General features: G+C 33.0%; 5 protein-coding genes across 8 annotated transcripts; 2 read left to right on the top strand and 3 right to left on the bottom strand.

Moving 5' to 3' along the window:
• Window positions 1-3,012: 3,012 nt before the first annotated feature.
• LOC108969829 lies at window positions 3,013-4,488 on the bottom strand. The gene has a single exon (XM_018934796.1). It carries the CDS (start codon window positions 4,311-4,313, stop codon window positions 3,237-3,239), a length of 1,077 nt encoding a protein of 358 aa, XP_018790341.1. The 5' UTR covers window positions 4,314-4,488; the 3' UTR covers window positions 3,013-3,236.
• Window positions 4,489-8,313: 3,825 nt separating this feature from the next.
• On the bottom strand, window positions 8,314-13,979 carry LOC108969951 (serine/threonine-protein phosphatase alpha-1 isoform). 3 transcript variants are annotated; one of them, XM_018935019.1, is made up of 8 exons: window positions 13,897-13,979; window positions 13,167-13,285; window positions 12,944-13,075; window positions 11,530-11,746; window positions 11,365-11,453; window positions 11,003-11,199; window positions 10,799-10,946; window positions 8,314-10,491 (listed from the first exon to the last, which is right to left on the bottom strand). In XM_018935019.1, exons 2-8 carry the CDS (start codon window positions 13,213-13,215, stop codon window positions 10,340-10,342), a joined length of 984 nt encoding a protein of 327 aa, XP_018790564.1. In that variant the 5' UTR covers window positions 13,216-13,285; window positions 13,897-13,979; the 3' UTR covers window positions 8,314-10,339. The 3 variants fall into 3 exon arrangements, with proteins under 3 accessions (XP_018790564.1, XP_018790551.1, XP_018790559.1); XM_018935006.1 differs by having other exon boundaries at window positions 13,167-13,836; XM_018935014.1 differs by having other exon boundaries at window positions 13,610-13,923.
• Window positions 13,980-14,098: 119 nt separating this feature from the next.
• Window positions 14,099-17,017, top strand: LOC108969944 (zinc finger protein 236). The gene has a single exon (XM_018934993.1). It carries the CDS (start codon window positions 14,634-14,636, stop codon window positions 16,695-16,697), a length of 2,064 nt encoding a protein of 687 aa, XP_018790538.1. The 5' UTR covers window positions 14,099-14,633; the 3' UTR covers window positions 16,698-17,017.
• On the bottom strand, window positions 16,911-18,313 carry LOC108969970 (thiamin pyrophosphokinase 1). The gene is made up of 3 exons (XM_018935032.1): window positions 17,977-18,313; window positions 17,409-17,906; window positions 16,911-17,355 (listed from the first exon to the last, which is right to left on the bottom strand). The coding sequence occupies exons 1-3, from the start codon at window positions 18,296-18,298 to the stop codon at window positions 17,228-17,230; spliced, it is 948 nt and encodes a 315-aa protein (XP_018790577.1). The 5' UTR covers window positions 18,299-18,313; the 3' UTR covers window positions 16,911-17,227.
• A 636-nt stretch (window positions 18,314-18,949) lies between these two features.
• Window positions 18,950-24,291, top strand: LOC108969979 (zinc finger protein hangover-like). Of its 2 annotated transcripts, none has more exons than XM_018935044.1 (3): window positions 18,950-19,357; window positions 19,460-20,580; window positions 20,679-24,291. In XM_018935044.1, exons 2-3 carry the CDS (start codon window positions 19,474-19,476, stop codon window positions 24,150-24,152), a joined length of 4,581 nt encoding a protein of 1,526 aa, XP_018790589.1. In that variant the 5' UTR covers window positions 18,950-19,357; window positions 19,460-19,473; the 3' UTR covers window positions 24,153-24,291. The 2 variants fall into 2 exon arrangements, with proteins under 2 accessions (XP_018790589.1, XP_018790583.1); XM_018935038.1 differs by having other exon boundaries at window positions 18,951-19,357; window positions 19,433-20,580; window positions 20,679-24,290.
• The last annotated feature ends 843 nt before the right edge of the window (window positions 24,292-25,134 follow it).

Below are 25,134 nucleotides of genomic sequence, written 5' to 3' on the forward strand. Positions count from 1 at the left end.
ACATATCATTCTTATTGAAAAACCCGGTACATACTATATGTAGCTTATTTGCGTAGCTAGGAGTGTTAGCTCTAAACCGCTGCAGTACGAAACATTTTGAATAAAACATCTATTTACTTACATATGTTGAATGAAGATTTGGTCCCTTATTATACCATTTTCCGCTCTTCTGTTTAACACTACAAGTGCTGAAGACTACCTGCTAATAAAAGTGGCTTTAAATTCAAAAAGAAACAGACAATTGTACTTTTTCCCTGAGCTCTTTTTTTTAGAATACTGCCCGTGCTTAGGTGATGTGTTTGTGAAGTCACAAGGTGGCGTCACGGGAGGCCGGCTGCCAGCTAGCTCTATATAAGTAAAGCAGGCACCGTGCCTGGCCAGTTCTTAGGGGACTCTCACGCTTCGATGTGATGTGTTTGTGAAGTCACAAGATGGCGTCACGGGAAGCTGGCTGCCAGCTAGCTCTATATAAGTAAAACAGGCACCGCGCCTGGCCAGTGCTTAGGTGACCTTTGTCTATTGCTTTGGTGACTCTCGTCTATTTGTCGTTATCGTTTTCAGATCGAGTATATTTAACCATAATGATGTCCATGTAAACCGCTTATACCAACATTATAGTATTTTTCCGTTGCACTCAGAAAAACATTATCTGGTTTACCGCATATTTTAGGCGTTTGAGCATAGCCCATTTCGAGCGCTAATACAAGCGGCTAAGCTTTAGCCTATATTTTAAAACTCTTCCATAATAAATGTTGTTGCTCTACATAAACTCGTTTCAATACTGAGATTGATGAAAACTCTGCTCTTGTAACTGAAGCTCCTCCACTTCGGACACAACACGGCTGCATTTATAATACCGCTAGATATCTTCGGCTACACTAAAAATAATAATTAGCCTTTACTTGCAACCTGTGAGCTCCGCCTATTCAAAAATGTACATACTTCTGTACGCTAAGGGAGACTTGAAACTGCCTCTCAACGGCTTCGATATATTTGTATGAAGCTTTTCTTATATTTGAAATTTATTCAGTGCACGTCTATTTCGAACCCTTCAACAGAGAATGATATTACCTAACCTACCATTACTAAATCATGCGCTTGGTCATTTAGTGTTTACATATTAATCACTTTCTTTTCCGTTTTCTCGTCATATTTCGTCATTTCAATCTAGGAAGTACAATCAGAAAGATCCGGAATCGAACATCTCAAGACCAAGTATATTGTTTAATAAAAAAAACTGAATCCAGAAAAACGAACATAATAACTTGAGGCGGCTGGTTATTATACTTGCCTAATGTTCCTTCTTTCTCTTAGAATATACAAAGAAAATTAAATAAATTTATGACCGGAGTTTGCCAATGAACTCTCGACAACGCATATTCGGAATATTCCTGTCATGAAAATAATTCTCAAAAAAACTATGAGACAGCTCTATAGGCCTCCATCAAAACTTTAAACGCCCACAATACCGCATTTGAAAGGTTTTCGATAAAATGCGAATATGTTTGAACGCATCTTTATATTATATATAGATTTACATATCATTTTTACATGGAATAGTGTCATTTTATGCATGCATAGGTATGTATAAAATATATATATGTACATACACATATACAAAAATTCAGCGATCAGTGCTTTGTGCGTCATAAAAAGTAAACACCTGAGAGGTACTTTTACTGCAGCTTCTTTGTGATCTTTAACTTCCCTAAAGGCATAAAGAAATATATAAGAATAAATGCATATACGAAGGGTATTCATGCCATAGCACGTCTCTTCGTAGTCATCACTAAGCGCCAGGCAAATAAATTATTGTTTTTTACACACACAAATGAACATATCCTATAAATTTCGATAAACTCTCGTATGTTACGCATTCCAATTAATCACATTATATTACCGATCCCCATAAACAACCAATTGAACTCCCAGTCATTCGGCATGCCAAGGCATATGGGCGAAGGTAGTACGAGTAATCTGTCAACCCATTTATTGTCATCTTCGTTTGCCCTTCTGTTTCAAGTATGTTCTTATTTAATTACTGTTCATTAACCTTTCAACTGGTGATTGTTGTTTAATGTAGTTGGCGCCACATTCACATTCTCGCTCTCTCCGTAGTACACTTGACCTTATTCGATGGATGCATACTCAGCGTCCTTCGCATTAAACCTTGATACTGTTTTTATTCTTGTCAACAACATTTACTGTATTTCTGCATTTAACTGAATATGTTGCTTTTACTTTCATAATGTTTTTTAATTGAAAATATTATATTAATAATATATATTCGTGTTTGAGGGGCAAAATAACTAGCTAAAAGAAAATGATTGTTAATGATAGCAATCAAAATTTTTCAGCTAACGTTCGAAGTGAGTGAAATGTTTATGTACTTTTACTTTGGTTGTCATACAATAGTTCTTATTATAGATATTTATTCCTTCTTTCAGTTATTTCAAATATGAGTAAAATTGGATCGTAAATGTGATTTTTCGTATAACTTAGCTCAGACGCTAACTAGTGGGTTTTAAAATCTCATCAAGATCGATTCGTTCATTTTAAAATTGATTAGATGCCAATAGACATAGTTCTATTCTTACACTTGTAAATCTGAAGCTATACTCATTTTTATATATGTATATCAGAGGAAAAAACTTAGTTCTCGTAAGAAACAGTTTTCATTTCAGAAATACCATACCATTACCTTTTTCTCCAAATTACAACAATACTGTACTAGGTACAGATTTTACTTAAATACACTACCAGAGTCAACCAGAGATTTTCAAACAATGAGAAGGTCCAGATTCGATATCGAATACTTGTAAAATATGAACCGAGAAATTTCCCTCACAACCATGGAATTTACCTCGTGAAATTTTAACATTGCTCTCTTACATACCCAACCAGTGAAAATGAAGAAGTTGTTTGAAGTTCTCTAATTCAACCTAACCTAAATTTAAAAAACTTTCATTGGTGGTCATAATGTTTATTATTATGTAATTTTTCAGTACCATAATGAGCATATATAATACATAAGTCTGTATGTAAATAGGCATCTCGATTAAAATTGAAAACTTTAGTTTTTTAATCTTAAGTCTTATATGTATGTAAATGTATGTATAGGTATTATTATATATTTTATTTTTGTAAATTTGTAAAAAAATGTATTGTAAAGGTTATTTCCAAAGTCAAAGTGCATTAATACATTTTAATACTCTAAGTTTCTCGACAGTGGTCGATTAGTAGGTCTCCTGATAACGCAATGCACAACTTTTTTCCAATGGACGGTACTTAGGACCAGGTTTCGCGCGTTTCAACTCCTCTGCTTCCAAGCGTAGCTTTAATAATCTTTGACGCACTGCATATGGAGTAATTGCACTATTGTGCAATTGTGATTTCTTCGCGTTCTCCTTAACCACTGCGCTTTTTACTCCTTTTGTGTCCGAGCCCTCCATCTTACCCTGCATCGTCGATAAAGTCTCCCGTTGTAGCTTACACACCAGTTGTTCCATTCCACCGGGCGTCAATGTGTTTTTATGCATCGGCAAATGCAAATCTAATCGTCGATGTACATTGAAGCAGTCTTCAGCATTTTGTAAACGAAATTCTTGTAATTGGCGCAAGCGTTCCGCTTCCACTTCCGCGTCGCGCACACAAGCAGCGGCCGCAATACCGTCAACACCGCTGCCGCTGATGAGATTCAGTGCGGCATAGTTGTCACCCTGTGCGGATATCAACTTCATTAACTGCTTTGCGCTCTCGTAGTAGCGCCGTTGCTCGGTGTATTCGTGCGGCAGCGTGTCGCCGCAATCGCTGCCGCGGTCACTTTTTGACGAAACGCTCAGCGCGCTAAAGTTATCGCCCAGCGTTGACATACTTACGGGCAAATTCTTTAAAATTGTGGACAGTGGAGACGGCGACGGCGTTTCGAACGAGGGCGCGATTGCATTCGAACTGTGAAACGAGGCTGGCGTGGCGCAAGGCGTGGAAAATGTTACTGTGGTTGCGGCGGAATTGCGTCGACTAAAATTAGTAGTGCAATGCAAATTGGTATGACCGAGTCCGCGGCGATTTTTGCTGACCTCGGCGGGCAGAGTTGTTTTTCTTTTTATTTTAACAAAATCTGTATTTTGTCTATTCTTCGCCGCTGTTCTTGTGTTAAAAATCTGTTTATCGCGTTTGCTTGCAACACTGAAAATACTTCCGCTGCCAGTTGTTTTGCGCTTGATGCAATTTGCATGAGTATTGCTGCAACATGTTGACGCAGCACTGCTGCAATAACATTTACTATCGTATTGCGCGCGTTTTATTGACATTTTTTTAATAAGTTGGGAGCGAACAAATTTTAATAAAAAATGCGTCTTATTTAACCTTGTTACACCTACTTTATAAACTTTTGACGAGCCGGTTACATTGTCCGTTGTTATGTTTATTTCTCGCACTTAGCCGTTGTGCTTTTGTGCTCAAAGTGGTTGTTTATGTTGTTAAGGCTGCCCCTTCGTTTTGTTTACAAAACAACTGACAACTCTTTTCTTGCCGTGGTTGCCATACAGTTTTATGTATCGTGAAAGCTGTCACAATAGTCCATCCATAGATGGCGCGCTTATAAGTAAGTAAACATTTTTTATTATATGTTTCTAGCTTAAGACAAAAGACTTAAGCAACAAACTTGATCAATTTTAGGAAAAAATTAAAAAATGGTCGGGAATTTCTGAGAACACTATACAGACTAATTTATTTTTACAAATGCTTTTCAAATAGTCGTAAGTCCGAGTAATACTGCCTTTGGATGACAATTCTTTAGTTCAACGGTTATTAAAAGTCTTTCGTTACTATTTCGGACATACATATGTATCTAAGGATGAAAAGACAAAAGAGAACTGAACTAAAACGTATATCTCGGGTTATCTGATAAAAAGTCTCTCTTTGTAGAATGATAATACGAGTACTATGTAGGTATAGCTCTCACGGCTGTAAATTTGTTGGCGCCTGTGCAGGCCATTGGCTTTTCTTCTCGTTTTATTTTATATCGTTATTTTATAATGGCATACATATTGTCAAAAGTAATAAAAATATATTAAATAATAAAAGTCTTTCATTTAATGCACAGCAATGAGAAAATATTTCTGAAAATTGATGCTTAACTATCATTGATGCAAGAATTGATGCAACTTAATAAATGTTCGTATATTTTTTATTATACTTTTCATTCGTTTTCAAATTAAACAGTGCTATTGTTACAAGTGTAGCTTAATAATAATATATATATGTATATATATTTTTTTAAGTTAATTTTATTAGTTATTCTCTTAGTAATATGCATACTATTTTTCATATACCCTTATTAATTTTTTTTTTACTTTTTTACATTTTTGTAATTTTTATTTAAATTTGTAATTTTTTACCCTTTGTAAACCCGTTGAAATATATAGATTTATGTAGATGAATATCGTATTTTACTTATTTTATTTTTCTTCTTTTAATTAATTACAAGAGAATATTTATTAATATTCATTATTACAATTATTATACATATGCTACATGCATTTGTATGTATGCATATACAATTACTATATATGTATATACGTATAATATAAACAATGTGTCACAAAACGCGTTTGAGTTTTATTCGCTTTATTTTTACGGAAACATGCTAATGCTGATCTTCGTTTGTAGTTTAATCATTATTTTGTATTTTTGTTTTGATTGTATATTTTTATTTAGTACTGCTTGTAAATAGTCAATCTTGCAATATTATTAAATTTATTGCATTTGCTTATTGCAATTTTCCTAGCAGTTCACTATTTTCCACACAGCATTATAAATGTAGTATGTAAAATGGTAAAAAAAACAACAACAACAGACCACAAGATCGAAAAGAAATAGAAACGCTGCAGAAACTCAAAAAATCAAAACGGATTGAAAGGATGTTCCAGCTTTTGTTCTTTAAAAATATAATAAATAGCATTCTATAAATATCAATAAACATACTGCTTCATATAGGTGCAGTGTCAAATTTTTTTTTATATAGTGACAGCTTAACAAGATGAGCTTTAAGTAGTAAAAACTTTTGCTTATCTTTTGAAAGACTACTCGTTTTGAAACACACCCAGAAAAACTGAAATGTTTCTAAAACAAAAAGCTTTAAACGTTGCGAAGCTTTCACCAGCTCTGGTTATATTTTACCGAATATACATGGTAAGAGCTTTCGCACTCATTTCTTTATTTAACGCTGAAAGTTGTTAACACTTGAATGATGCGGCCAAAGCACATTAAGCTTTTGAATTCAACAAAAAAGTTATCCAAATATATGTATTTCTTTTATGTAAATATGTGAGTGGGATTTTGAATTAGTCTGAATAGAATCAATTTTTTTTTCTTTTCAAAATTCTAAAAGTTTCTTCTTTCTCTCTTCTAACTATTGCAATTATATAAACTTTTGAGCATATTTCATTTGAGCAAACAAATTAAAAATTCACTTTTACTCTGCATATTCTTTTCTCTCTTCATAATTTTCAAGTTTCTTGTGTCTGTCATTAAATATTGTAAAATTTTTTTACATAAAAATTAACTCCAAATGACAAAAAATGTTTTTCGAACTTAATTAAATAAGTCTCAAATGAATTTTGCAACATGTAGCACTTGAGAAAGCTCTAGACTTTCGAAGATGCAAGTCGAGAATCATGCAAAATTTTTCGTTAAATATTGTTCTTAAAGATGCATTTTTTCTATTTGTCTTTTGCGCACACTCCACTGGAATGCAACTCTTTTAATATGCTTTAATAAAATAAAAAATACGCATTAAATATATTTTGAACAAAATTATCATTTCATTTAGCTTACACTTTTTTGCTGTTGCTCACATTTTTTGATTGTTACCAATAGATTATAATTATATTTTATTCGCTCGAAAATTACATTTTTTTTTTTATGATTAAATATTTTATTTGGAGTCAATAGAAACCTTTTTCTCGTTGATGAAGCTCTATATTTTGTAACGTTGATAAAACATAACAAATTGCTTTCATTTGTATTGGATGTTCCGGCTTTCGCACACCTCATCAAGTATATCGGAGGTGGAGCTTACGAAACAAAATAATTTACTAATGCCGCTCCAATTTCAAAACAAAATTTATTGTTTTTGAAAATTTCCTCGAAACGAATCTCAAGCATTAATATATAATTTTTAAAATTTACATTTCATCTTTTAGAAGCCAGCTAAATGTCGGAAATACTTTTTTCCGAATAAAATAGTTTAAAAAATTTGTATTTTACTATTCAAATTTTTATTGCGTTTTTCCATGATTTATTAAGCTTCATGTTTTAACAACTATTATATACATATATATATTCAACCAATATGAATATTAAAGAATGTCTTTAATTAAATGTGTATATATGCACATACAAATGTATCAGTATTAGTAAACAATTTTGATTCAAATTTGCATCTATAATTTCAAAGAATCGAAGCATTTTTACTTTAGGAAATATAATTTTAATTTTTTTTAGTAAAAATATGATCAAATGCAATTGTAGACTTACAGCCATTTTTATTACAAAAAGGGTTTTGTCCAAGATCTGATATTTTCGAATTAGCTCATATAACAAATATGAACTAGATATACCAAACTATTGATAAATACACTTAATATGTACATTTATAAATACATATGTAGTTCTTGAATTTTCCAGGAATCAAACCAATAACCATATGAATTTCTTCAGTCGTGTCTTGTCTGTAATCTTGAAAATTTACTATCTGAATGATACCAATGGCATACCAAATTAAATGCAATTAAAACTTCTACTTTCACAAATACCTAATTTTCCGATAAATTTGAAAGTTTTAGTGTTATTTATGACGAATTAAAAATATATGAATTTTTTTTCAGTGATTAGACAATTTTCCATTTGTATGACATAAATAAATAGTTTGATATACATATAAAAAAGAAACAATTTAATTTAATATTTTTATTTGACAAATTTAAATTTTTTCACAATTGCTTAAAACCAACTTATTTACAGAACAACTAAGAGACAAATGGATAACAAATGCGCTAAAAAATATGCTTATTATTATTTTCGAGAATTTGCTATATAATTTCAAAAATTTTATTTTTTCCAAAATGTTATTTGCGATATATCGACAAGACAGTAAACAATTTTATAGTATTAATAGCCAATGTACAGAAAACAATTTTGAACCGGCAAGTTTTCGAGTGTCATCATTTAACCAGCGATGTTCAAAGTATGTCAAGATACAAACTAGTTCACAATGTTTTAGTGGCATATAAAGTGGAAAGTGGTTTATTTTCGATTAAATAGAATAGTTTATGTATGCACTTGTACATTTAAACTAGCTGGTAACAATATATTAACGCATTATTTTTGTCGTTATTTTCTTGTGTTGAGTTGATCGTACAAATCTAGTTTTTGTTAGCTTGTCTTATTTTTTGCAAATATATTTCATAGCTTTTTTATTTTTACACACATATTTTTCTTATGGCTATTTTTGTTGTTGTTATTTTACAAATTTTATATCAAATGTAGTGCATATGCATTCGTTTTGGAGTTTGTCTTGCTCCGCGTTTTGTTTTTGTATTTGTTAAGTCCACTACTACTTACAATTATTTGCATTTGTTGTTGTTATTTTTGTGTTTGGTGTGAATCAATGCAACTGCTAAACTTAAAACTAATTGAGAAAATCATACAGTTAATTTTATTAAAATGTTCCGTGCGTCCTATGAGTGTGTGTTTGAAAGTTTTCAATAACAGTAAAAAAATGTGGCATGCAGCTTAATGTATATCTATTTTTGTATAAACAAACATTGAGTTAACAAACAATTTTTGGTAGAAGCGAGAAATCATAAATGTGTACCGCATACATACATACATATATGTATTGTACATATGTAGAATGAATTTTCAACGATATCGATTGTTTAAAATAGTACATAGGCAACCAAAGCACATATAGTTTTTGTTCAAAATAATGTTAAGTTATACAATTATAGCCAAATATTCCACAAAAATATAGAAAATTAAGTTTTTGAATTACTTTTTAATTATTAAGTATTAAAATTGTATAAATATAATAAATTTCATGACATTTTTCGCCAAATCGAATTACGGCTGTCCGATTACGTCTTCAGCAACAATTGTCAAATATATTATCCCAGGAAAGAAGCTTTTTATGCACGCAATCAAAATCTGTTTGTCGGCACTCAAAACATGATTCATGAAACAATACATACAAAATCAACAATAATATCCTACAGTTTTTAAAAGTGTTTGCTGTGTGTGTGTGTTTTTCGAAATATGGTTTCTTTTTTAAAATAGTAAAGTATTCTTCTTTCTTGCTAATTACAACATTATCGAACATACCGTGTATGACCAACAATAATAATGAAATTTCAATTTTTTAATCAATTTATTTCCATTTTGAACTGAGTGCCATAATATATTATAGTTTTATTTCCCTTCATAATCAATACGTATATTTTATAAGTTGACAATCCTTATACATAAACAAACGTGTATTTTAAAGCTTTTAATGTACATATTATATATCTACCGTTTGGCAAATTCGAAAAAACAATTTTTGTACTTCGAAAGAAAATATATTTTTTAAATCTTTAATGTTTCAGGAATCTCTGTAACACACATTTACAAATTATAAGTGCTATGGTAAAGTTATATATCTTGTTTTGTGAAAATAAGTCCGAACTAGGATGAAAATATTTCACATTACATGTACTTTGTTGTTGTTTGTGCTTAATGTCTAATATACATGCGAATATTCGAAATTACACATTTAGCTTATACTAAAAAACCCCTTTAAATTTAACAATAACTGTTCGCAACACTATTTTCAACCCGTTTGTTTGTATTTTCGAATTTAGCCTTAAAATATATGTCTTCGAAAATGAATTGAATTGAACGCATGTCTTTTAGTATAATGTTGCGAACATAAAGTGCATTTGCATAAAAAATAAAGCCTTTAAGCAAGGAGCTACTTAAAAAATAGTGTAAAAATGCGGTACTGTCAACAAAAAGTTCTGATTTTTTATGTGTTGTGTTGTTGATGATTATTATTGTGTATAGACTTACACAAATACAAATAATGTTATTTTGTGTGGCAGCTGCCTATTTTACAGCTGTTTCGTCTTCGCCCTTCTTACTTTTATTTGCACTATTTTTAAGGTTTTGTTATTGCAGTGCCTTTTATGTTTTTGCTTTACATCTCTTTTTCATGTTTTCGTTTTCTGCATTATTTAACAATTTTTTTAATTACGCCTTTATCGTCTTTTTAATTCTACTAAGTTTGCACATTTATTTATTTCTTTTTATTTTTATTGTTGGCACCGCGTGGCGGAGTTAACGGACGCGCAGAACTGCCGAAATTCGGATAGACGAAGCGGCGCTTATCAGCCGGCTTCAGTATTTGGAAAGAACACATAAGTGTATCATCCACAGACATCATTGCACCTGGGCGAATGAAAATAGAAGGGATAAAATAATTTAATCGAACAATTGAAAAAAGCGTTTCAGAAATAATAATTACTATTTTATCATTGTAGAATTGCATTGATTCGCAAAGTTTTGGAAAAATATTAGTTTCGTTACATGTGGGTTATAAAAGTACTAGCATCTAGCAGTCATTTGTACCACATCTCAATTAAATATTAGCAGATTCCTGCAGCTTAACAAAGCAGATCTCACATTTGCTTTTTAATTTACTGACGCTATTGAATGCATTTCTTAAGTATATCAAGTTTATGCGTGGATCACATACCTGCATTGTCAAATTCACCACAGTAATTTGGTGCCGAAAAGAGTGTGACTAATTGCCTTTTAGCAAAGAACTCATAACCATCTTCGACAACCTGATGCGCACGACATATCAAATCGAAGTCGTGCTTTTGTAAAAATTTCCCAACAACCTGTAATGTTTTGGAATTTTTTAGACGTGTAATTGCAGAATCTAAAGAGAGCTCACCTCAGCGCCAAATGTGAAGCTCACACCACGATCATTTTCTCCCCAACCCATTGTATCCTTATCGGGATCTGACCACAAGAGATCACATAGTAAACCCTGATCGGGCACATCTGTTGGACGCATAATGCGTCTAATTTGCTCCATTGACGACAAATCGGGACTGAGACCACCGTGACAGCAGAAAATTTTTTCATCAACTGCAAAGTAGAAATTTAATGATATTAAAATTTTAATTGTTTTTAATTTTATTCAAATCATAATTTTTTTCTCGCTAACAATATTTAAAGTTGTCGAACAAAGACAAACCAAGTGTGCACTCAAAAAGCATTTGACGTACGTCATGTAAATATGTATAAACTTACCAATAGCCGCGACCGGCAAACAATTAAAGCAATCTGTAAACGTTTTCCACAGCTTTATTGTATACCGCCGTTTGCACTCGTCGTAAAAACTGCAAAAACAGAAAAGACGAAATTCGTTTAGTAAATTCGACTTTGCTAATCAAAATTAAAAAAGCATGTACTCACCCGTAAATTCTATTTATGCTGGCGCATTCGTGATTTCCACGCAACAAGAAAAAGTTCTCCGAGTACTTAATTTTGTAAGCCAGTAACAGACAAATAGTCTCCAATGACTGCTTGCCACGATCGACATAGTCGCCCAAAAATAGATAATTCGATTCTGGTGGAAAACCGCCGTATTCAAAAAGACGAAGCAGATCGTAATATTGACCATGGATATCGCCTACGCAAATATAAAGTAAAATGTTAAGTTCCAGTACGATCATCAGATAGGTACAATAAAAGTAAAATTCTATGACATGGTAATACAACAACAATTGAGGGGAGAATTACTATACAAATATGCACAATATTCATATCTATACAAAACTAAGGACGATGGACAAAATTCGTTGACAAATCATTGAAATTCTCTAGACGAAAAAGAGACACAGCAGATAAAACAAAAATTTCCCCGCTTACTTTAATTTCGACCAAAAGGCACATAAAATGCTTTGAGCCGGAAAAAGAGTGTTCATACATCTTCTTTCTTGTCAAATGCCAACTGAAACACTTCTTTTTTATTGAAAGCAAAAAAGTAATATATATGTATATATTAATTTCAATGTCATAACTTAGATGCTAAAATAATCTACAGTACTCAGAAATATGTATTACAACTAAATGTTCTAGTCATGCATGATTATCTACATTTATTTTCACCTTTTACTAATACTTTTGTTATTGTTATTAAAGCATTTATTAAACATTTCATAAATGACTAATGCGGAATTAAAAACGTCTCATCTCTTTCTAGTTACGTAAATACATTTCTATTTCGAATGTTTTCATAATGACTATATTGTGGGTTTTATCTGTTTTTCTTATGTTTTATTATTATTATTAAAGTATTTGGGACTAAGTTTACTCTTCACAAAAGGTTTGATTCTGCCAGTTTCGGAATACGACTCCGGAATTTGCCCTTCCCTCACCGACACCCCAATAAAAACGTATCGAAAAATAAAAATTAATCTCTGTAAGAGCTTGGGTTACCATTGTGGCCGCTCTTGAGAACATACCTCAATAAATGACATCTACGACCATTTCAATGTCACCAACCTGCAAGCACGTGATCAGGTATAATCTTAAAATTTTGCTTCAAAGTAGTGAATGGTCTGATTGACGTGCCTGAGATCAACATTTGTTTCGAATTCGCGCCTGTGCGAGAACTGAAGTGGACTGTTATAGTGGCTCACTATGGGTCTTTATTCTAGAAATCAAATTACATCTAATAAAATACTCCAGTTAATATTGTAATTGTTGATTTAATTTATTGTTGATCCTACACCTCATAAATCTTTTTTATACATTTTATTTTAGTTGTATAATGCCAATTGGCGTCAGTTTACTTAAATAAATTCATAAATAATTAAAGACTTACCGCAAATTTTCAAAGGTGCTTCCAGTTCCAGTAGAATAGGTTGCGAAAGGAATATTTCACGTGACTTGAGGCATAAACCACGTATTTCACTTTCAGATAGCTGAACATTTTTTCCAGGTCGTGCGCCACGCACTGAACGTATATAAGTTGATGTAACAAATTAATTATTTATAAAAATTTAATTGCGTTAGCATAGTCTCTAGAGAAACTTGTTGATACCAACCTTCTAATAATCGTGAAATAATGCTATCGATGTTCATGATGTCGGACATGACGGGCTCACGCCAAAATACCCAAACCTAAACCACCACCCAAAGTACGCTTGCACTAAATAATACGTTGCTGAAAAATATAAATTATTTGTCTGTTGCCTGTTTGTTGTGGTCCGTTTGTACGTCGCTGACGACACAGCTTGTATGGTTTTGCTTCCCTTTTTACCCAACTTTTGTACAAATTACTAATTTAAGTATATAATTTCTAGTGATAGCTTGTTCAATTGCGTATCATACGTACACTTTTTATTTGCTTGTATACTTAATATGTGAAATTAATTATCAATTCATTTATTTAATTATTTTCAAAAACAGTCATAAAATAGTGGGCAAAATATTAGTCTTTTTTACGTAAACAACTAATATAATTTCGTGTAAGGAGACGTGTTTATACCTTTATTGTTGGCAAGAAATGGCAAAAACAACAGTTTATCGTCGTTAATCACACATTCGATTTTTTCTTTTGTGTGGCGGGTGGGTGGTTTGGAGACACAGCGTAGTACCGATTAGGTTTTCACACCTTGCTCGACAATTTTCACCACTCACACATTAACTATATTGAATTCGTTTTGATATCGTTTACTTAAAAGTTAAATTACTCGCCATCAAATAATAGTTTTCCTGTAAAAACTTCCTTTTGTGCGTTTTAATAAGAAAAATCGTTATTTATAAACTTTTTACGGTCTGATGCTCACGCAAAAATCCTACAAGGTTTTCTTTTTGGGGAAAATTCAGCAGTACATGAAATCTAAAGAGGACAGCACCTGACAGAAATAAATGTCGTGGAAAGAAAATAAGATGATTGATTGACATTTAATAATGCGTTTGCGAAATGTAGTGAAACATACGTAACAATATAAAATCATAGATATATAATTTGACATAATACACTCAATGGCAATTTCAATAGTGGGCGTTAAAACACGTATGTATACGTTTGCAATGAACATATTAAATATATTTCGAATCGTATTCGAGCTCATGAGCCCAAGCATATATAAATAAATAAATACCGCAGTGGCAACGCTAAGAATATTAATTTCGAAACAGGCAGCAACATATATTATAACGCTTTCTCTGAGTTATTTACAGAAACAAAACAAACCCGTGTCATAGATAAATCCGTGTTAATTGCTTAATAAATAATAAAATAATCCAGGGTAAATTAGCTATATATTTTACCCAACATTAAGAACGAATAATTTTCAAATGAATATTGTTTCGAATATTTTTTTGAATGCCTCAGAAAATGTTGACAGCTGTTTATCAATTTGTTGCAAGTGGCAACTTAAAATAAGGAATTCATTTTTTCGTATATACCAATGAAATTATACGATGCTCAAAGTGGTATTTTGCTGATTCGCGGCTTTTTTAATTATCAAATATTAAGAAAAAAGGAAACTTTAAATGACTGAAAAATGTCCAGTGCAAGTGCCAGTAATACCTACAATGGTCATAACGATTTTGCTAATCCTCGTTTAGAAAAGCACATGACATTTGTGTGTCCCGAATGTGGCGTAGAATTCGAATCACAACAGGACTGGCGACGACATTTGAACGAGGAACATGATTACATTAATAAAACTCCAGAAGATTTTGATTTCAAAGAAATCAGTGAAAGCTTCCATGAATGTCAGGTTTGCCATAAATGGGTGGCTAACGCGAACCAGGCCATTGCCTTGCTCCAATATCATCGCTTTCTACACTTGCCATTTAATCGCACATATCGTTGTCGACATTGCAAAGGTGGTTTCACGCGTAAGCGTGCATTATGCGAACATCTCTATCGCTTCCATAGTCGACAAATTATAATGGCAGACAAGATGAGGAATGTCGCGGGAGAAACCACAACCAGCAGCAACTTTGCACAAACAGCCGAACAGAAAATGGTGCGCGATCCACGTTTAAATACAGAATTCTATTTACGTTTTATATGTCCACACTGTGGTAAGGTTATAGAAAAGTTTGAGCAGTGGCTAAAACATTTGGACATTCATCCATCTACATCTGATGATTTAAGAATGCATCGTATCTCCGGTTCCCGCAACCACTACTGCTTGCAATGTCGTAAACTGCTCTACACCAATGAGCAGTCAAAATTGCAACGACATCGCTTTACACATCTTCCTTTTCGATTATATTTTAAATGCGCATTTTGTATGGTAAAGAAATCATTCAAATCAGAAATATTTCGACATTTCGTGTACGCTCATCCGCGTCATTTTAACGAAGCCAAACCATACATCAAGAAACCAATTGAATGGGGAGCGAAAATAAACGATCGCCTCAATACAGAATTAGATGCAATTTTGAGACGTTATAAATGTACAAATAGTTATGAGCTAGGGGACACAAGTGGGGAAAATAGTCGCGGGCGACCAGTTAAGAAGCAAACATATGCTAGTGAAAAGGCTCGTCTTGCCGCTCAAAAGCAAACCTCTGCGTCATCAACCACTGGTACATTACGACGAAGTAATATAAGAATAATTAAGGATTTTGATATGGTGCAGCATAAATCTGGTACCACTCCCACAGAGTCAGTTACAGAAGATGACTTTGAAGAATTGTGTGCCGATGTATTTGAATCTATTGAGGATGAAATAAATTCTACTACAATCAACAAAAAAAATGAATCAAAGGAATTAGTTAAAAATGAAAATACCAAACAACAAAATCAGCCAGATGAAGAGCTGGTCATAAGCATTGAAATCGATGCAATTGATGACAATAACGAACAACAGAATTTTATTTCGACACCACCACGTAAACGATTAAAGCTTAGCGAAGCTGAGATATCACCAAGAATTAAAAATGAACAAATATCAAACGAAAAAAATACGAAAATAACAAAAATGTCTGCAGCCGATGATGTTAACAAGAAAGCAATTTTTGAGGAAAATATTATTTATCTTTGTCCAGAATGTGGAAACGAATTCGACATACAAACTAGCTGGCGAACACACGTTTTTAAAGAACATAACATTGAGAATGCAATTCAAACTAATTTTCAATTACTCGAAAATAAACAGTCTTACCTCTGCCTCGACTGTATGGATGTGCAACATACTACTCAATTTGCTGAACTACAACGTCATCGTTTCACCCATATGCCATTCCAAGCATATCTAAAGTGCAAACTGTGTTCCAAAACTAAATCGAGTAAGCCAAAAATGTTGCATCATCTTCAACAATGTCATGGTAGTCAAAAAGATTTGGTTCAAAACAATACAGCACCCAACAATAGTGAAGGCACATTGCATTTCCATCCATGCACAATTTGTATGAAATACTTCACAACAAAGGAGCGACTACAGCTCCATCAGGCGCAGGCATGTGGAGTGCGTTCAAATGGGTTACGTACCGTAATGTGTGGTCATAATGCCAACAACAGCTCCACTATCTCGAACAACATGAAATTGCTAATTCATTTAAGACAGGCACATGTACGCATGAAACGTTTAATAACGCGTGATAAAATCTGATAATGAAAACAAACAATTCCAAACTATTTTTTCGTTCTGTTACATTAATATTAAAATTTTTATATTCAAAATGAATTCCCTAGATTAATCTTATTAACAATAAAATATTGAACTCATCATAATTATGTAATATATTTATTAAATGACAGTTGGTTCTCGTAAAAGAAATCCACACTTGCTGTGGTTGTTGTTGCAGCAAAAGTCACGCCAATATTGATTGATTGTAATCATGATTTTTATTAACTAAATTTCTACTTGTGTTTGCATTTTTTATGTGCATAAATCTATTTATAAGTATAAAGCCGCCCATGACATCACTAGATCATTTTGTAATTTACTAATTTGTTTTAAAATACATTTGAAGAGTAAGTCTACTATTTCGAAGATTTCATATATACATACATTAAATAGAAAAATATATTATTTTAACAAAGTCAAGGCAATTAATTACATTAACTTATATAAAACATAACAATTATCAACATAAGTAGAAACAGTACAAACTAACGGTTGTTTTTATATAAGTACTATTATAGCTCGTCCACCGCGAACAATCCCATAGACCAAATTAAGCTACTATCCGTATCCACACAAACTTCTTTAGATGCATATGTGTTTGATGTGCTTACCATAAAACCGAATTCCAAAGGAGATTGTGCTGAAGGAATTTAGAAATTAGATATTTCCAAAAAGTTTAAACAAAAAACTTACTTAGATTCCACTTTAATCCTGTAGTAGTTACTTTATCCGCTTTACTGCCAATAGGTATTAATGCACACCAATGTTGGCAGTCGACCAGTTCCTTTGGAACTATAATTTTATGTTTACCCGGCAAAAGTAACCAGCTTAAAGATGAACTACTCAAGAGATAAATACTTAGAATATCGCTTTGGAGCTTATGTAATGTGTTAATATTGGCCATAATGTGATCCAGACGTCCTGCTGTTTCTTGAAATACAATAACCTTATGAATGTCATTTGCTTCCAACTGGGGCTGTAAAAACAGCACCGCTTTTGTAAAATCGGTTTCATTCTGATCAGGTGTATGTTGGTACTTAATATAAGGAGAATTAAAATATTTCCTTGTTTCTTGCGTAATTGAATCAAAATCTCCTGTTATATATTCTGGAAAATTTAGACTTTCATTTGACTTGTGTATAAATTCTTTCCAACAATTTGCACCACCATCTACTAAACAACGTATTTTAGCTATTCAATTACAATTAAATATATGAATTAATAAGAATTGCTATATTTAGTAAAACTTCATATAATTTACCATTTTGCCATATATTTTTTGCAATATCGGTCGGCAAGTGGAGTGATTGGTTCAGTACAATGCAGGCATAGTTATCATTCGCTTTGGGACAGCTACTTACTAATTCACTAGGACTCCAGAGACGTGTGTCATTCAACTTGCAGCGATCGAAGTTGGATGAAAAGTTTTCTCCATTTGCACACATTAATAATTGAATATATTCCCAACGGTATAGTTTAACATGCAGCTTAGAGTAAAATAAATCGGAATTTTGTCTTAAAAATTTCGCAGCTAACTTCGCAGTAATTTGAAAATGGAATATGCTCAGAGTTGCCCATCTCATTATGGTTTATATTTATAATTTAAAACCATTATTTACATTAAATAATTATATTTGATATTACTATCTCTAAGCACCGTAAGTGCACTCTTAAAATATAATTACATTTATTTATTTTCACCGGCATGATGGCTGTGTAAACAAATGTATCAAATACTTAGATATGGGAAAGGACACTTTAGTACCTTTATCAATTGAGTGATACCTCAGTTCCTACAGGTGGATATAATCAATATTTATCTCCCTTGGAAGTTATCGTTTTATTAAATTCAAAAATTCAGTAGTTCAATCTTCAATAATATTTTTGTAATTTAAATTTAAAAATATTTTCTTAAATTAATTAGTCAAAATCATCCGTTTTGTATTATTTTTATAATAAATTTGAAAAAATTGTCTACCAATGAAAATGCGTTTTTGTGTAATGATTGAATACGAATAGATTGAAAATTACACAAAATCATCAAAATGTAAGCAAAAAATTATTTTTTTTTCCAAAGAGGAAGCATGCGCCGATGTAACACAACCTTATATAATTGAGTCATTATATCAACTATGGTTGTACATAATGACAATAATTTTGTAACTGTATTAAGATATGTCTTTATTTAAAAATTACTTATCATGTAAAGATATATTCAGTGAATAGCAGGTACTTACCTTGTTGTCCATAAAAAAGTTCAACGTATGAACATTGATTAAGGCTTTATTAAACGGCGCTCTTGCCACTTTTTCGCCGATTTCGCAAGTACTGAACAACCTCAAAGCCAAAAACCAGCTTAGCATCTTTTGAACAATCTCAGTACACCGCTAAGCAAAAATGGTGGAAGTATCTTCCAGATTTTGAGAAATTTTCGAATAAATATTTTGCAAAACCTTTCATGGATCTTTGTATTTGTTTCCAAGTCCAAAGTCATATTGAGTATTTAAAAGATGAATTGAATTTCAGTTTTCAGTGAAAGCGTTGTGTATACTTGTAAGTGAAAAATCGTGGGCTGGCTGCCATTATAATTCGAAAAAGAAGAAAGGGATCTTCAAAAAGTAGCTTAAAATATAAGACAGAAAGTGAGTAAAGTAGAAAGCCATGAAAAATTTGAATTGACTTTTGCAATAATTAAAATATATTTATATTACAAAAAGGAATAATCTATTATTGATTCGAAAAAGTAAATGTGTTAAAAATGGATCAACTATTCATGTTCTCAAATGAGTATACAGAGGATGACGATAACAACGCTAAGGATGGTAACAATAAAGAGGAAGCAAAAATAAAAAGTGAACCTCAAGAAATTGTCAATGATGGTGAAGATGATAATAGCTACATAATGCCGGAATCTTTATTACAACAAATGACAACAACGCGAGATGAGGATGGAGAAGCTGAAGATGATAACACTATTTTTAATTTTGGGATTGAACCAATTGCGAAAACACGTTCCTTGTCGGCTATAGTGAAATCAACTTCTACAAAAAATCCTCAAGATGCGTTAATTAACTATGATATGGCCATAATGTATATATGCCCGGCTTGCGGTGCGGAATTCGATACGCAAAGCGTTTGGAAGGGTCACATAAATGGAGTGCATGAATATAATACTCGGCGGGGATTAAATTTTGTACCGATAGATAAGTTGTATCACAGATGTTTAGAATGCAACAAACCCATTGCTATGCATGCAATGGAAAATTTATTAAAACATAAATTTACTCATTTGCCTCATCGCTGTACTAAATGTAAAATCTGCCATCGTCGTTATAAATATCGGCAGGATTTAATTGTACACTTGCGTTTGTGTCATCGTGAAGAAGTGATATTAATGATGCAAAGCGAAAAGACACCTGTGAATAGGCATGAGAACAAGCGAGCATCAGTCCCTGCAGTAACTAATGCTCAGTTAGAAATAAAGGATATAAAAGGAAATGCTGTTGATATTTTTGAGAACACATGTGATAGTGTTGAGGTAAAAAATGAACCATTTGATCCGGACGATCAGGACACGGAAAGTTTGCTGGTACAATCAGGGAGTAAATCCAAATATCCGCGAACCTCTATACTAGAAGATGCATTAAGTCGAAGTTCTACACATGTTTTCGAACAGCGACCAAGTGTTGAAGAGAAACAATGTGAAAAACATATACAATATATTTGCCCAGTTTGTAGTACGGAATTCATGACAAAGTATGAATGGCAGGAACATGTACAAGAAATGCATAACTTTTGCACAATCAGTGGCCTTGGGTTTCAAAAACGTTTTAATTCAACTGCTGAATGTATGGAATGCAACCGGGTAAGTAGCAAGAATTTTAGTTACGTCCTATATTAATATATGTTTTTTAAATATAAACGAGTGTTATATTTTGATGTCGTTTTATTTATGCCATTCAGGTTTTGGCTGACAATGCAATAGACCAACTGCAACAACACAAATTTTCACATCTTCCTTGCAAAACATGGTTACGTTGTAAGCTTTGTTTACGCTCGTTTATTACCTACAAGGATATAATAAAACACTTGCTCAACCAACATCGGCTTGATGATGAACTCGACGCTGATATGGATGACAGCCAAGACTGTCGTTCCTTGGACCCATACGCTGCGCCATCAAACGACTATGAAGACGAGCAGACGTTAGCTGAAGACCAATTTAAAGGCGATCTACGTGATATTTATGAAACACAAATAGATTATTTGTGTCCTAAATGTGGTAAAGAGTTTTTCGAAAGAAAAATGTGGAGAAAGCACATTGTTAAAGCACATCATTATACCGATTTGAAAACACTTTGTTTTGAGGCTGTGAACGAGCACCAGTTGCAATGCCGATTATGCGGTAAAGTAATTACAAATGCTTACGGTGTGCAAAACGCTCAACAACATTACTTTACACATTTACCACACAAAGCGTACATACGCTGTCGCTTATGTGATAAATCTTATACAGATCGCAAAGGATTGGTGAAGCATCTTCGTAAAGTACACCATATTAATTCCAAAACGGCTGCGACAGCAGCATTAGCTAAAGCAAATAAGATCATACGGCCACCTTTATTAGCAACATACCAAAAGTCCACATCTAAACACGTGAGCATATCTCGTAAAGCACCTGTTAAAGAAATCGTTCGTCATAACGGCGTAATATTTGAGATAAAATTTTTGGACGAAGATAGTAATGAAAACACCTCGTTTGGAGGGAGAAATGGAGATGATACATATGATAATAGTTTTGCCATGCCCACAAGAAGACATGTGTGCCCGGATTGTTACTCAACCTTCACTACAGTACAAGAATTACAAAAACATACCCGGGAACAACATGACTTCAAAAAACCAACCCAAACAAATGTCTGCGGTAGGTGTTATTGTACATTTGAGTCAGAAGAAGCGCTGCAAGACCATATAATTAAACATCATTCATCGAATACTAGTGGGGGTAACAATGATGATGATGATTTACTATTGGTTCCTACTGGCAATGAGGAAGTTAAAATGAACACCGCTGATGATACTCCAAATATTGAACAATATTTTTGTTATCTATGTCCTGCATGTGGTGAGGAATTTAAAACTCAATACGAATGGCGTCGTCATATAAACGATATACACTATTTCGATCGCAGATATGAGTTGAATTTCAAACAAATCGATAAATTTCATTTCCAGTGTTTGGAATGTAAGGAAATTGTGAACAGTGCTAAATTGAAAGGTCTACAAGACCACAAATTTCGTCACTTACCATATAAGTTATATATAAAATGTCGGCTCTGCAGCACATGCTACAATCATAAACCTAATGTGGTCACACATCTGTGTACGCAACACAATTTTGCACATCCACGAAAATCGTCCAGCTCAAGCCCAGCTATATCATCAGCATCGCAAATGCGTAATACATATAACATGCAAGCAACTACTTCTAACACTTTCAAGCCGTTATCAACTGAAAGCCTCATTTCCTTACACAATGCAGTAGAACACGAAACAATTACCTACTATTGCCCGCAGTGCAATGAACCGTTTAACACACATGCCCTGTGGCGTCAACATATCGTCACTGTACATGATCTTAACAGTCGACAAGGTTTGAATTTCCGTCAATTAGACGCACACCATTATATATGTTTGGAGTGTTATAAACGAGTCACAGTAACTCATACCAAGGGCGCTATAGGTCAACTGCAGTCGCATAAATTCCGCCATTTGCCGTATAAATCTTTCTGTTGCACCAAATGTGGTGGTGTCTTTGTGCGCAAGCAAATGTTCTTTAAGCATCTAAATCGTGCCACCAATAGATGTCCACTGATGGGCAATGAACGCGCAACACATCATGTCAAAACAAAAAGTTATAAGAACTCGGTGCGTAATATATACGGTCAACAAAGTGACGACAATAAACCGTTGAAGAATCTCAACTTCTCGGTGACGTCGAATGAGAAGTGTCCCTACATCATACAATGTCCACAATGTGGCATAAAATTCGAAAAATGGCATCCATGGCGTGATCACATCGAAAAGGAACACAAGCTAAATAGTATGGAATCATTGAAATTCAAAAAGATCAATGATCACCTACACATTTGTATACAGTGTAAGGAACGTGTCAACGGTGCAAATTTTGTTAACCTCCAAACACATCGGTTTAAGCACTTGCCATATGGCACTTATTTACATTGTCGTTTCTGTGATGTCAGATACTATTATATGATTAACATTATAAAACACATGAAACAAAAGCATCCAAATCATGGCCTGGAAGAGCTCGAATTGCAATTGGAGAGTGCACCAGACGAAGAGTCCGTCAGTTCTCCGGCGGCGACAGTGAGTATGGATGTTGATAAGGAGAGTGGTGTGTGCGAGGAGAAAAACACCGATAACGACGGTAATGATAATAACAAGACAAACGATGATGATGATGCGCTTGTTATTGCTGACGATGGCGAACACAATAATAAAGTTTCTGATGAAAAAGATATTGATTATGGTTTTGGGTGCGAGTCCTCAATATGTTCATACATTATACTATGTCCACAATGTGGTATTAAATACGAAAATTGGTATACGTGGCGTGATCATATATCAGCAGCACATTCGCTAAACAGCCACAAAACGTTAAATTTCACGAAAATTTTCGATTGGTTGCAGGAATGCAACGAGTGCAAGGAGCGTGTAAATGCCACATCACTATTTAATTTGCAAACGCACAAATTCAAGCATTTACCATATGGCACTTACTTAGAGTGTCGCTACTGTGACGCCAAATATAACTATATAATACACATTGTTAGACATTTGAAGGCGAAACATCCAGAGCATGCATTGCAAAAACAAGATAGACCCATTGATATTGATGAAACTTTGTTGGACAATGTTGACGATGTTGCTGAAGAAGATGTACAACTAAAGCGCAGTGTTGGTGACGAAGCAAAGGGTGTTACTAATTCAGATGGGGATGGAGAGGCTGAGGGTGATGACGAAGAGGATGTTGACGATGACGTGGATGATGACATTGATGAAGACGTTGATGATGATGACGAGGACGATGACGATGAAGAAGAAGCTGAGGAGAATGCACATGATAATGACGGAAATGCTGCTGCTGAAGTTGTTGAGCAAATGGATGTTGATGCTAAAAGCGATGACGATTTTGGAGATGGTGATGACGACGATGATGATGATGACGATGAGGATGATGATGATGACGATGATGATGATGACGATGATGACGATAGTGAAAATTATGGTACTGATGGTAATGTAGAAGATCCAGCTATTGACAGCGAAAATACAAATGTAGAGGCGCCAAATGGTGTAGTGGAAGACATTGAACAAGTAGAAAACCCCGAAGAACAGTTTGTTCTTGGCTAAGGGTTTATTTTCATTAAAATAATATAATCCTAAACAATTCATCATGAGTTTTCACGATTTAAATGAAAAAGAACAGTTGTGAAAGTGCATTCTTAACATTCTATTAATAAATTCTTTAAAACTTCTTTCTGTATGATTACAAAAAAGAAATATAAAATCTTTAAGTGTATTCACTATACTATATTATTATTTTTTTTTTCTTAAAATAATAATGATTATTATAAGTTTAAAATATAAAAATAAGGATAATAATTTTTGAAATATCTCAACGAAGTGGAAGTGTGGAAATATATAAATATTAAAGACAAAGTTGAGCGAATGAAATGTTTAAATCGCATTAAATTACTAACACATTCAAATAACTTATATTAATTTAAGTTTCATTGAAAATAGAACAGATCAAGTCAAAATATCGTATATGAGAAAAAAATTAAATAGGGTGTACATTTTTATTAAAAATACAATACGCGCCATTTTTCTCATTCCTTTTTTCAACTTTTTTTTTTTTGTCTATTTAGCCTCACTTGATCTGATCCAGTAAATTAGAGAATCATTTTAGTTATACCAATTAGTTTAAACAGTTAAAATTTACCGTTGGTTTTATTTTGACATTTAGCGTATCATGTTGTTTATACAATATACATTCTCAAATTATTCTATCACCAATGGCGAACAAAAATAATGTATGGATTTTACATTAATTAAAAAGAACTCGTAAATATTAAACAAAATGTTTGTCACACATATATAGGTTATTATGAAGCCCTATATTGCGAACAAAATTTTTATTAAAATGGTAATTACTGTAATTTATAAGTATCTTAATCAAGAATATATACAAGTATATAGTACATACATATATACTTACGCTCCTTAGGTTATAATGTATACAAGAAATCAATAAAATATACTATATCACATGATTGTTGATTGTTGTTATTATTATTATCATTTTTACAATGTTAATTTTTAAAATATTTTT

The sequence above is a fragment of the Bactrocera latifrons genome, unplaced genomic scaffold (assembly GCF_001853355.1).
Source record: "Bactrocera latifrons isolate USDA-ARS-PBARC rearing strain unplaced genomic scaffold, ASM185335v1 scaffold_106, whole genome shotgun sequence".
NCBI lineage: Eukaryota > Metazoa > Arthropoda > Insecta > Diptera > Tephritidae > Bactrocera > Bactrocera latifrons.